Below are 13,760 nucleotides of genomic sequence, written 5' to 3' on the forward strand. Positions count from 1 at the left end.
CGAGCCGCTACAAACGGGACTCGAACTGGCATCTCTGGCATGGGAGGCGGGCGCGCTAACGAGGAGGCTAAAGGCTACAGCCTCTAGTGTCAGTTGCTAGTGTGCCTCTTGAGGCCAGGGGAGTGAGGTTTACATACTGCACAGCTACCTACCAGCTGGCTCCCATTACACATGATTCAAATCAAATACATTAGAACTGTCTACTAAAGAAAACACCTGTTGCAACTCGTGCATCTTCTAGTTCAGTGTTTTTCAACCAGTGGTCCATGGCGTAATTGCAGGGGGTCCTTATAATCATTTAAAAAATATCTGATTATCATTTTATGCTACATATATATGTTTTGATACATGATTTTTTAAATAGGTATATATTGGGACAGCAATATTATTTTCAAAAATTCTGAGAAAAACTCAGGTTAAAATCAGGTTTTTATTATACAAAGGTATCTTGTTTTCTGCCCATAATGCCAGCTCTCTAGCATATGCATCAATTGTGTCAAGCCATTTAAGTATATTCAATGTTATAACACTGTTCTGTTACTGAAATATAACATATTGTTGAAATTTGATATTGGATAAAAGTTAATTTAATGTACTTTTGTTGCAATTGAAAATATTGCAATGACAATTAAATTAAATAATATGAATATTTTATGTCATTGAAGGTTAAATACAAGTAAAAACGTGAAGTAAAAAACGGTATACAATTTTTGTTCTTAAACTATCTTCAATCCCCTTAATTAAGACATGTTCTATTATGTTCTAATTTTATGTGATTTTTAATGTTTATTTATGGGAGGTCCTTGAGACTGGTTTGATACATGAACTAGAACCACTGTCCTAGTTTGTATATATAAACTACTTGTGGCGACTCATATATGGAATATTACTCACATTAAGCAACAAAAACTAATATATTTGGTAGAAAAAGCACCTTTAACAACCTTTGTTAGTCATGACAGATCACTGCTTTCCCTAGAATGTTTCTCCCCACTGAGCATCTGGCACAACTTCTGTCGATATCTGTCACACATTTCTCGCTCAGGTTAGAAAAAATAAGTCATGAGTAAATGTCAAACCCCCAGTGGTGTATTACACAATGTGAGTTCAGCACTTCTTGAATTCTGTCATACTCCCTTCATTCGGTACACGGAAGAGTGATAACTGATAAGCTAGTTGCACAAGACTTGCTCAACCACACCTGCAGATATAAAACAAAGAAAATGTGTGATGAGGACATCTCATTCCAGCGGTGGCCACTGCAGGGAGGAGCTTCTTTTGCATGGGGGCTTTTCTAAGACTATGATGTAAGTTACTAAAAATAGAAGGCCTGAACACAGACAGGGTTGTGTTGAGTTAAGGTAACGTGTTAAGTTATTCTATGGTTATCACTGGTAATCATCACTGAGCCCTGATTTCATCTTATTATTTAATAGAACAAATAAAAAAGCAATGCAGAACACCTCCATTTGCTGTGACACAAACTACACACAGCACCAGTGAACTTATGTTAGTTTCATTGAGCAGTTTGGAAAATATAGAACAGAATAGAATATATTGCTGCTCTGTTCTATTTTTGGGAGAAGCATACACCCCCCTAATGCAGCAGATACTTTGGGAGAGGTGATTACTGCTTTTGGACTCTCAAGAGATTATGAGAGAAAGATTTTAATTTGGTATTGGATGATGGAGTGTGGGCTGGGATTCTAAAAAACATCAAGACTGCATCTAGAGATGCAAGGGTGCAACTTATACAATTCAAGATTCTACATAGATTCTATTGGACCCCCTCTAGACTGTATAGGCTTGGTCTTAAAGACATACCCACCTGCTGGCGTTGCCAATCAGAGGATGAAGACATGGCCCATGTTTTTTGGTGGTGCGCTGAGATTCAGGAATTTTGGTTGTAGGTACAGAGTTTTATATGTGACGTGTTGGGCATTCGGATTTCTTTTTGCCCCAGACTCTGTGTATTGGGTGATGGGGCGGTCATCAACGTAGGCAATAAATACATAAAAGATTGGGTCCTCACCAGTGTGATGATAGGCAGGCAGATTGTTTTAAGGGGTTGGAAGTAGGTGGGAGCACCCTCAATTCGGGAGTGGTGCAAGGAGATGGGAAGGGTGGCAGCCTTCGAAGAGGTAATATGTAGAAGGCTGGGGATATGTGATTCTTTTAATGGGAAATGGGAAAAATATGTGATGTTTTTGGGGGGCTCTCGGAGTAGGTCTGTGGAGAGAGGAATATAGTTTAGAGTTGTATGTTTATTATATGTGTATGTACATGTGTGTATGCGTATATACATATATATGTGTATGGGTGTGTGTATATATATATATATATATGTGTGTGTGTGTGTATGTATATTATTATTATTATTTTATATTATATATATATATTTTTTTATTTTTTATTTATTCATTATTTTTATTATTATTTTATTCTCTGTATTAGTGTGTACTTAGGTAAGGCCACTGGGATTTTCATTTGGGGTCGGGTGGGGTTCTTGATTGGGGAGGGGTAGTAGTGGGAGTTAATGTTGATTTATTGGTTATATGATTTGTTTGTTTTGTTTGCTATGAAAAAATCAATAAAAATATTAAATCACAAAAAGAATTGAATATATGGAATAGAGTAGAATAAACAGAATATAGGGAAACATTTATACAGAATTGAATCGAGAATACAGAACAGAGTAGATAATATAGAATATAGTAGAACATAAAAAAATAGAGTAGAATAGAGTATACAGAATTGAAAAGAGTATACAGAATTGAAAAGAGTATACAGAATAGAATAGAATAACGTATACAGAATATAATAGAGTATACAGAATAGAACAGAGTATACAGAACACAATAGAATATAAAAACAGAATAGAATAGAGTATATCGAACAGAATAGATCATGCACATTAGAATATAGTAAACAGAATTAAATATAAATACAGAACAGAATAGAGTACATTAAAATAGAATTATTAATTCTCATAACTTTTCCAGGCCTGGAAATTACAATTTTGAAATTCCATGATTTTCCAGGGTTTCCATGACCGTGGGCACCCTGTAGAACAGAATACAATAGAATAGAATAAAATAGAATAGAATAGAAAAAGAAGCACAAAAATCTACCTGTTCTGATCTGTTACTTGGTGGTTTGAGCTTTTGTCTCTTCTGTTCACAGTGTAAAGCGGGTTTCAGTGGGTATGATGCAATGGTAAGAGGATCCCCTCTGTATACCGTTACTTCATACTGATTTCAAGATAAGATGGTTTACTGCTACAGCAGTCTGCCCAAAATCTGACTGACTGGTTGAGTGAAAATGTTTCCATTATCTTCTTCTAAGAGCATTCAACTTGTCATGATGAAAGAAGATACAAAGAAAATGACTAACAAAACTATAAACAATGAAGCACACGTGATACACAAACAGCATCTACTCCGACAGAAAGCAAGCCAGAGAAAAGTGATTTGAGGACAGTCATGAGAGAAAACCCCATATTTGACTTAAAGTAAATAACCACTTCAGTTAGAGGTGCACTAATCGATCGCCACTGATCTAAATGAGTCAATCTGTGAATGGCGATCGTCCGGTCGTGCTTAGATTCAGGGCTGATTTTTTATCAATTGCACCATGCACGAAATCATACATACACTGTTACCCTAATGAATGAGTGTTTCCTCAGTCAACAGAACATGATATTGCAGCCACTGAAGGGTGACTTGTTGGCAATTCTAAGCATTCGCAAATTTAAACCAGACATGCTGTAATTCAGATAAATATGCCGGTTTGTTTTAAAAATGTGTATGAATATTAAGGTGCCCATTTTCAAGTCATTCCGGCAGTAATTCTGACTCGCTGTACCTGCAAACGGATGCAAATAAGTTTGAAATACAAACAAATTAAACATGCAAATACAAATCCGAGTAGTATTGGGTTCGAGTCCACCTTAGTCGAGTCCGAGTCAAGTCCGAATCTTTAAACAATCGAGCCTGGGTAGCTCAGTGGTAAAACACGCTGGCTACCACCCCTGGAGTTCGCTAATTCGAATCCCAGGGTGTGCTGAGTGGCTCCAGCCAGGTCTCCTAAGCAACCAAATTGGCCCGGTTGCTAGGGAGGGTAGAGTCACATGGGGTAACCTCCTCGTGATCGCAATAATGTGGTTAGTTCTCGGTGGGGCGCATGGTGAGTTGAGCACGGATGCTGTGAAGCCTCCACACGCGCTCAACAAGCCACGTGATAAGATGCGCAGGTTGACGATCTCAGATGCGGAGGCAGCTGGGATTCGTCCTCCGCCACCCGGACTGAGGCGTGACCACGAGGACTTAAAAAAAAAAAAAGCACATTGGGAATTGGGCATTCCAAATTGGGAGAAAAAGGGGAGAAAATCCAAAAAACAAAAATCGAGTCCGAGTCCAAAAGTGGCTGAGTCAGACTCAAGAACAAGTCCATAACAGGCCGAGTCCGAGTCGAGTTCAAATGAATCTGTTCAAGAATCTGAATTAAAATTGTACCCGTAAACTCAACATCAATATTTTAAGCTTATTTTAACCTTCACAACTAAGAAAAACAATTTGTCAATATTAATGCAAAAAACAAATGATTATTATCCTGCTGAACAAATTTCAAAGTGGTTTCAGAATGACACTTTAGATGTATGAAGACAAAACTGTCCTTCAACACACTTCTTATTGAGTTCTGTTGACATTTCAATTATTTGTTGCTTTTCCCCTCCACTCAAACATACACCAAATAAAGTGAAAGCTGCGTTAGTCATTACAACCAGAGTTATTATTATTTCGAATTTGAATTTAGTTTTTATTTCTACTTCACTTTCAATTTGTCCATTCAATTTTGTTAAATTACAGGTGAAATACATTTAATGAAATTAATAAAATGCATTTAATGTGTTTAATACATTTAATAAATGGTAATATTAAAACATTTAATAATGACCATAAAATAAAATACAACAACATAAAATAAAAACAGAAAAGATCAGATACCATAAAAAAAATATTTCTATAATACAGTACTACACTTCACACTTTTCAGTCCTCCTGCTGTGTCCAGGTGTAGCCTACTTCCCTAAAGTCAAGATCAAACTCACCTTGGGCTGACGTTTCGTTCTTTTTACATTATATTTAGTATGAATAACAGGTGAATAGAGACTTCTCCCCTCACTTGTGTTCTTCATTGTATTTTCTGACTTTCTTTCCATTGAAACGCAAGTACAAGCTTTACAGGTAACACACAGAGGTTGTGCTACAAATATGCAACAGACTGAGTTTTACAATTTCCATCATGGTCTATTTCAACCGTCATATTAGTTTAAATGTCCCTGATATGTAGTAAATTTGATTTTGTCAGATATAGTCAACATTTTCAGTTAGAAATGACTTTGCATAGTAAGCACGAGTCTGATAAAATGTGATCTATTTAATAATTTGCAGAGTTGGGGAACGTACTTTTTAAAGTGTCTTATGTTACTGATATTTCTGGATGAGAGCAGCAGAACACGTCTGACGAATGGCGATCTCTTTCCCGCACAAACATCCAGCACAGGCGCGTGGGCGAGAGTTAAAAAAGTACTTTGAAAGAGTGCGCACTTCTGCTTTCAGTCAAAATAATCATACGTAAGGACATAAACTGGCAGCCAAAAGTTTGGAATAATGTACAGATTTTGCTCTTATGGAAAGAAATTGGTACTTTAATTCACCAAAGTGGCATTCAACTGATCACAAAGTATAGTCAGGATACTACTGATGTAAAAAAAAAAAAAAACAGCACCATCACTATTTGAAAAAAGTAATTTTTGATCAAATCTAGACAGGCCCCATTTCCACCAGCCATCACTCCAACACCTAATCCTTGAGTAATCATGCTAAATTGCTAATTTGGTACTAGAAAATCACTTTTCATTATATCAAACACAGTTGAAAGCTATTTGGTTCGTTAAATGAAGCTCTACATTGTCTTTGTGTTTGTTTTTGAGTTGCCACAGTATGCAATAGACTGGCATGTCTTAAGGTCAATATTAGGTAAAAAATGGCAAAAAAGAAATGTCTTTCTCTAGAAACTCGTCAATCATTGTTTTGAGGAATGAAGGCTATACAATGCTTGAAATTGCCAAGAAAGCTGAAGATTTCATTCAAAGGTGTACACTACAGTCTTCAAAAACAAAGGACAACTGGCTCTAACAAGGACAGAAAAAGATGTGGAAGGCCAGATGTACAACTAAACAAGAGGATAAGTACATCAGAGTCTCTAGTTTGAGAAATAGATGCCTCACATGTCCTCAGCTGACAGCTTCATTGAATTCTACCCGCTAAACACCAGTTTCATGTACAACAGTAAAGAGAAGACTCAGGGGTGCAGGCCTTATGGGAAGAATTGCAAAGAAAAAGCCACTTTTGAAACAGAAAAACTAAAAGAAAAGGTTAAAGTGGGCAAAGAAACAGACATTGGACAACAGATAATTGGAAAAGAGTGTTACGGATCTAAACCCCATTGAGCTTTTGTGGGATCAGCTAGACTGTAAGGTGTATGAGAAGTACCCGACAAGATCGCCACATCTATGGCAAGTGCTACAGGAAGCATGGGGTGAAATGTCACCTGAGTATCTGGACAAATGACAGCTAGAATGCCAAGGATCTGCAAAGCTGTCAAACTCTTTGAAGTAGTTTAAGAAGTTATGAACATTTTCAAATTGTATTAGTAATTTTTCATGTTATTAATGTCCTGACTATACATTGTGATCAGTTGAATGCCACTTTGGTGAATAAAAGTACCAATTTCTTTCCATAAGAGCAAAATCTGTACATTATTCCAAACTTTTGGCCACCAGCGTATACGCGTGAAAGCCAAATCCCAGACATTTAGAGGCAATTTTGAAATCCCGGCCGGATGCTTTTTCAGGTCTGAAAAAGAGGACATGTCTGGGAAAAAGAGGACGTATGGTCACCCTATGTTACGTTATTTTTTTGTTTTTCATTGCATCACAAATGCCATGGAAAAAAAATCTCAAGTCCGAAAGGCTCGAGTCCGAGTCAAGTCCGATTAAAAATGACAAGTCCAAGTCCATTAAATTGGACTCGTGACACGGACTTGAGTCTGAGTCCGAACTCGAGTACTCCAACTCTAAATATGAGTATACATGATGAGCTGCGACAATCAGAGGGTGTTTGGGGCGATAGAGACAGTTTTAGCAAACATGCGCACTCTCGATGTCAATCGAACATGCTCGCTCTCAATCTTTCATCGGTCACTCATCCCAGTGCTATTCTGTGAGAATCCCAATTTCAATCAGATCTACTGTATTTGTTTGTCGAATAACACTAATAACAGCAATAACAGTTTAACCTTCAATAAAGGCACTGCATCTTCACACAGATGCTTAATAATTTGTGATATGCGTTACAACAAAATGGCAAAGATGGTAAACAAATCATAAATACTTTTCTCACTGAAGCATTTTTGGAGCTTGTAGTGGATATATCTCACTTATTTATGAATGCATCTCTGCTGTGTGTGATGCTCTCTTAATGTTTACTGATTGCAAGGATGTCACAATGATCTTTGATAGTGACAGCGGAACTATTTATTACTGTTTTAAATTTAAATACATTTTAGCATTTCACAATTAATTTAAACTGAATGCAGTTTTACAGTGTGGGGCATTGACATGTAACTGCAACTTATAACTTGCAAAAGTGTTGCAAAGTGCACTTTAAAAAGAAAATCTGTGATCAGATCTGTAAATAAAGTAAATAAATTAATAAATGTCAATTTATTCATATCTTTTTACTTTTGATTTGGGCTGCACGATTATGGCGAAAATCATAACTGACGATTATTTCCTTTGATATTGTATCTGCGATTATTCATTTTGATTAATAGAATTTACATTAAAATACTTATTTTGTGTGGAGTAGTTGCATGCCATATTTTTGTATGTAGGCTATGCATCAAAACAGCTTGAAATCTGTGTTCCTGAATTGCTTTAATATTTAAATTGCATGAAAAACAAAAATGTTATTCACACTTAAAAATAATTGTACACTGTACAGTTTAGATTGTGAGCATTACTGATGTCTTTAGACTAATTTAAACGCATCGGATTTGCCTTTGCATTCATGCACAGAATGGCCCAAACAATATGTTGTACCGGTAAATAGAAAACTTTGGCGCAATGGGAGTACACCTAAATAGAATGCTGTAATTGACAATTTTCATGATTGTATAATTGCGACAGTTGTAATTGTAATCTCAATAATTTTTTTGATTACTTTTAAAGTATTTTGTTGTTAAAATATTTGCTTGGTTTATGTCTAAAGATCACTTGAATTTGTTCTAGAGCATTAGATGTGACTTTATAGTGCCTTTATAGTCTGTCTGAAACCTGTCTTTTTTTTCTTTCTTTTTTTTTTAGGAGGTACGTTAAAGTCATTGATTGAAAAGGCAACAAAGCAGTCTTTGGTTTGGACACCGTCTCTGCCCTCCTCTTTCTTATCTCTCTCTCTTCCCCTTGTTCTCTTCTCAAATTGTGTTTAACTCTCTCTCCTCTTTCTGTTTTTCTTCAGTACTCTTACCCTTGTCTTTCTCTATCTCTATCTCTTTGTTCAGTCATGGGGCCTGCACTGAGAGCCACATTTCACAGCATTACATCACGAACCACAAAAACAGATACATACATACACTTTGTATACAGACCACAGTTGTTGAAACCAGCCATTTACAAACACTTCACCCTCCCACTTCAAGGTCTCTCAGACCACCGAAGACCACCACAATGAAGTACTACACCTCCAACTGTAAAACACAGACTTCATCTAAACTCCAATCTCTCAGCGAGCTGCTTTTTCTTCTTACTGACAAGCTTAAATGTTCTGTTACTTTATCTGTCTTTGAGGTCATAAATCAAAATCTCCACATGTGGAAAAGGGCTCAGTGCTTCATCATCTGGCTATTGCGTGTGTGCGTATGCCTGATTGTGTGTGTGTACTGCTGTAGATGCTGGCAGTGAGAGCTGGAGGAAGCCATGTGATGAGATCAGAGCTGACCGAAGACATAGAGGGGATTTCCCCAGCGCTGTGCCACATATCACCACTAAAGCATTCAACAAGATTACAGCAACTCACGCTCCCCTGTCTCTAATACAATTATACCCGTGAATAATGCATGCACACAAACTCACTTTCTTGGCTTATTTTCCCCCGTCTCCTGTACATTAAAACAAATGCTGAATTCCCACAAGTGTATATAAAGTATTTTCAAAATCAACAACACGACGAACTTAAAGACTTAAGGAAGTCTTGTAATTGTCTGGACTGTAATTATTGCAGTTTCAGGTTCACCTGATGCAGAATGGACACATTTCTTAGAGGGTGTTTACTTAAGAAGCAATCTTGTGTTCAAAAACACTTAGACGGAGCACATTGGCATTTTAATTTTAAAAGACTATTTTTAAAACAGCATCTTAAAATGCAATGCTCAAAAAACTGCACAAAAACTGTCTCTAAAAATATCAAGACTAAAGAATATTTATACAGTATATACTCGTCCTTACTAATTACCTACTCGGTTGTTTTGCGTCCCCCAACTCGGAAATTCTGGGTAAAAAATTCAATTGTGAGTTTAACACTGATACAAATGACATTGTAACACTCTTCTCGAAAACATGACTTGATTCTGACTCTAACAATCCCATACCGCTGTGTCCTGTTCAAACGCTGAGACATAATGTTCAACGAAGAGAATGCAAATGATGTAATAGTTTTAGAGGTGTGTTTGTTTTGTGTTCTAGTAACTGTGCCACTCTCTAATTATTGTGGCCTTTGTAGATAAGGACGTAGCCTTGTAGGATAGAAAAATGACAAACCTTGCGAGTTCTTGTGCTGACCGGGTCCATTTTGGAGACCGCCATCTGTGAAAACAGGCAATTAATTTAAACAATGGAAATCAGTTAAACAATTTTTATTAAATTAGTAACACAATATTTCCTCAGCTCTTAGTTACGCTTTTTGTGCTCTTAATACAGTGTGCGTTCATAGCGCTGTGGAATGTTGCATTGTCAATTAAGCGGAACGTAGTGACATAATTCATCTTTGATGATGTAAATATTAGGGACGTGCGAGACTAGTCATCTAAATGCTTCTGATGCTGCTAGTCGACACTGGAATTACTAGTCGGTTCATATTTTCCCCCATTAAATTGTTCAACATTTTTACACATTTATGTTTGGCTTTATATTTTTACAGAGGCTGCATTTAAATTACTGTCATATTAATGTTACACATTTTACAAATATTATTTTAAAAAGAGGATATCTGGAGCAGTTACAAAGTTTCATTTCACTGCAGGCTGCACGTGCTTCTTCCCTCTCTCACTCGCGGTGCGTGCAGAAAAATGTCCTCTCGCTAGACAAGGAAACTCAGCAAAGTAACTATGAAATCACTTCGGTGGTGGTGCGGGAAGTGGATTTCCGAAATGCTGGCTTGCATTTCGCTATGGATGTTTCCACATTTGAGTCTTCTTTAAATCTGTGAGTGCTTGCAAGTTATTTTTTTTAAGCGCAGGATAGTCGCCTCAGGTGAGTCAAGTCCCATCTTTCACCGGACCATGTTGATGTGTTAATTTTGCTCATCAAAAAAATGTATGCTTTTGAGTAAGTAGCCTTGAAAATGACTGTTTTAGGCTAGGTATGCAATTTTTTTAATCTGCTGATTAAGAAGGCTATTTTCAACGAGGTGCCGACTGCTTAACGTGTTAAACTATCTTTTATTCTGTGTGCATGTCATGTTTAGAATACATTAGGTTTATTGTAGGCTACATCACAGGCATATTTTTTTCTATCCTATGGCTATTTTTTTTTTTTACATTGTAACTGTTATTGGTTGACATTCTTTACAGAACAGCTGTCATATTAGATCAATGGCTAATGACTGCACGTCGTGAAATACACGCAACTTTTCAGCACATTTTTTTTCTCTCTCATAGATTTGGCTTAGCCTACCTGTTAATTATTTTCAACAATGTCCTGACTGTTTTAATATGTTAAGTAACTTTTACTTGGTGATTTCCGTTTAGAACAGGCTTTTAGGGTTACTCTATTGTCCTGCACTATTCATTCAATTGTTTTCAATAAACAAACCTGTATTCGCTAACGTTGATTCAGTGATCAGTGTGTCATGTTCTATATTTAATGTACAATGATCATAATGCAAGGCGAGCACGTCGCAGATAAATGCCACTTTTCAGTGGAATTTAGCGTCGGATTTGGAATAGATTAAGTATTTTAAATGGGTCGCATAAAAACTCTTTTTTTTTTTTTTTTTTTTTTTTACTATTTTCTGAAGGTTGGTTTCTTTTTAGACTAGTCAACTAGTAAATATCAGCTCTGCGAGGTTAATATGATTAGATTACAGATTTCTGCTACAATGCACATTTTAACTGTATCCAATAGTAGCTTCTACAAGATGTGACTTTATACTGGTAACAGAAGATGACATTTCCACTGAGGATAAAATTATCTGATTTTGATACACTAATGTTTAATCAGTGGCAACTGTGGAGGCATTTTGAACAACAAATTATCCCTAGATGGGCCAAGTTACAAATATTTTAAAACATGTTTCTGAAGCTGTCTTTCTTTTTTGCTTTTGGTACAGTATGAAAAATGCTAATAAAAACAAAAAGGAGTGATTTGTAAATTATATTCACCCTTTGCTACATTGAAAGCAATACAACTAAACATTATATGATTTTTTTTTATTTTTTTTTTTATGTACAGTAATTTCAAATCAAATGATTGCACACACTCCAAAAAAATTGAGACGGGGCAATTTAGGACTAATAACAATTTGACGAGTTAAAATAACAAGGCAATGTGAAACAGGAGATGTTAAACAGGTGAGGCAATTGTGTCATAGTATACAAGGAGCCTCCATAAACAGCCTAGTCCTTCAAGAGCTAGCTTCAGCAAATAATCCAGTACTTTGAGCACAATGTTCCCCAAAGACAAACTGGAAGGATTTTGGTCATTTAGGATCACCCTCTACAGTGCACAATATAGTTAAAAGATTCAAGGAATCTGGTCAAATCTTGGTGCGTAAAAGGCAAGACGAAAAACCATTTCTGAATGAACGTGATCTCTGATCCCTCAGACATCACCGTCTTAAGAAACATTCATCTGTAATGGATAACATGAACATGGGTTTGGGATTACTTTAGTAAACCTTTGTTAGTCAACACCATTCTCCGCTGCATCCACAGATACAAGTTAAGTGTAACAGGGGTAAAAGGGAAAGGAGGAGGCGAGAACCGGACAAACAATCAAAATAATGTTTAATGATAAATTAAAACATGAAGACAAAACATAAACACAAAGGCATACAGGGCAAATGCCTGTAGCTCTCTCTCTCTCCCGAACTGCCGCCTCCGGCGGCCTTTATCCCTCTCGTCGGCATGATTAGCCTGATTAGAGGCCGTGCGTGCGTCATCACGGCCCGGCCCTACCCTCCTCCTCACCACACTCCTTCCTCCTTTCCTTCAGGCCGGGGTGCCCTGCCTGCCGGCAGGTCTTCCCTGCCTTCTCGGATCTGGGAGGGAGACAAGGGGAGGGAAAAACACAAAAAAAAGAAAAAAAAAAAAAGAGGGAAAGGCCAACACGGAGCGACAGCGGGAGAGAGAGAAAAAAAAAAAAAAAAAACGTACTCGCCGGTTCTCTGATACGCTGTAGCCTGGTCCTCGGTCACCCCTCCACCCTCTAGTGGATGACAGCCGCTCCTCCCTGGGTGGATCGGAGGCAGTCCTTCGGCCCCTGGCGGATGGAACGCCCCGCCGCATTTTGGTGGATGGTAGGGGTCTCCTCTGCCCCTGGCAGCGGTTCTCCCACTCCGGGCGGTCGGCAGTGACAACGGTCTTCTCTTTGATCCCGCCACGTTTAAGCGGCAGGTAGGGGTCTCCTCCGCCCCTGACAGCGGCAGTCGGTAAGGAGCCCCTCCTCCCCTCACGGTCGGCGATCGTTCCTCCGCTTGCAGGCAAGATGGCCGCGGCTGCTCATTTGGGGTGGATGGTAGTGGCGAGGACTCTACTATGGCACCTTCCCGGGTTTCGGCACGAATGTAACAGGGGTAAAATGGAAAGGAGGGGGCAAGAACCAGACGAACTATCAAAATAATGTTTAAAAAATTATTTTTAATAATAAATTAAAACATGAAGACAAAACATAAACACAAACGCATACAGGGCATCTGCCTGTAGCTCTCTCTCTCCCAAACTGCCGCCACTGGCAGCCTTTATCCCTCTCGTCGGCTTGATTAGCCTGATTAGGGGCCATGCGTGCATCATCACGGCCCAGCCCTGCCCTCCTCCTTGCCACATTAAGACTTTACTATGCAAAGCAACAGCCCTACATCAACACTGTCCAGAAGTGCTGCCGACTTCTCTGGGCTCTGTCTCATCTTGGATGGAAAGTAGAACAGTGGAACTGTGTTTTTTGGTCCGATGAGTCCACATTTCAAATAGTTTTTGAAAAACACAGCCGTCGTGTTCTCCGGGCCAAAGAGGAAAAGGGCCATCCAAGCAGTTATCAGAGTCATGTCCAAAGACAGTGTCTGTTTGGGCCAGGGGTCAGTGCCCATGGCATGGGTAACTCGCACTGTGAGGGCACCATTAATGCAGACAGATATGTAAAAATTTTGGAGCAACATATACTGCCATCCAGCACCATCTTTTCCAGGGACATCCCGGAATTTTCA

At 38.1% G+C, this 13,760-nt stretch overlaps 1 protein-coding gene across 2 annotated transcripts in view; it reads right to left on the minus strand.

Moving 5' to 3' along the window:
- map3k22 (mitogen-activated protein kinase kinase kinase 22) overlaps positions 1-13,760 on the minus strand; it is a 77,819-nt gene that overhangs the window by 44,153 nt on the left and 19,906 nt on the right. For both annotated transcript variants that reach the window (XM_051687750.1, XM_051687751.1), the window contains exon 3: positions 9,881-9,925. In XM_051687750.1, coding sequence (XP_051543710.1) covers positions 9,881-9,925 — 45 coding nt within the window. The remainder of the gene's footprint in view (positions 1-9,880; positions 9,926-13,760) is intronic.

Source organism: Myxocyprinus asiaticus, chromosome 44, assembly GCF_019703515.2.
Source record: "Myxocyprinus asiaticus isolate MX2 ecotype Aquarium Trade chromosome 44, UBuf_Myxa_2, whole genome shotgun sequence".
NCBI classification, from domain to species: Eukaryota; Metazoa; Chordata; class Actinopteri; order Cypriniformes; family Catostomidae; genus Myxocyprinus; species Myxocyprinus asiaticus.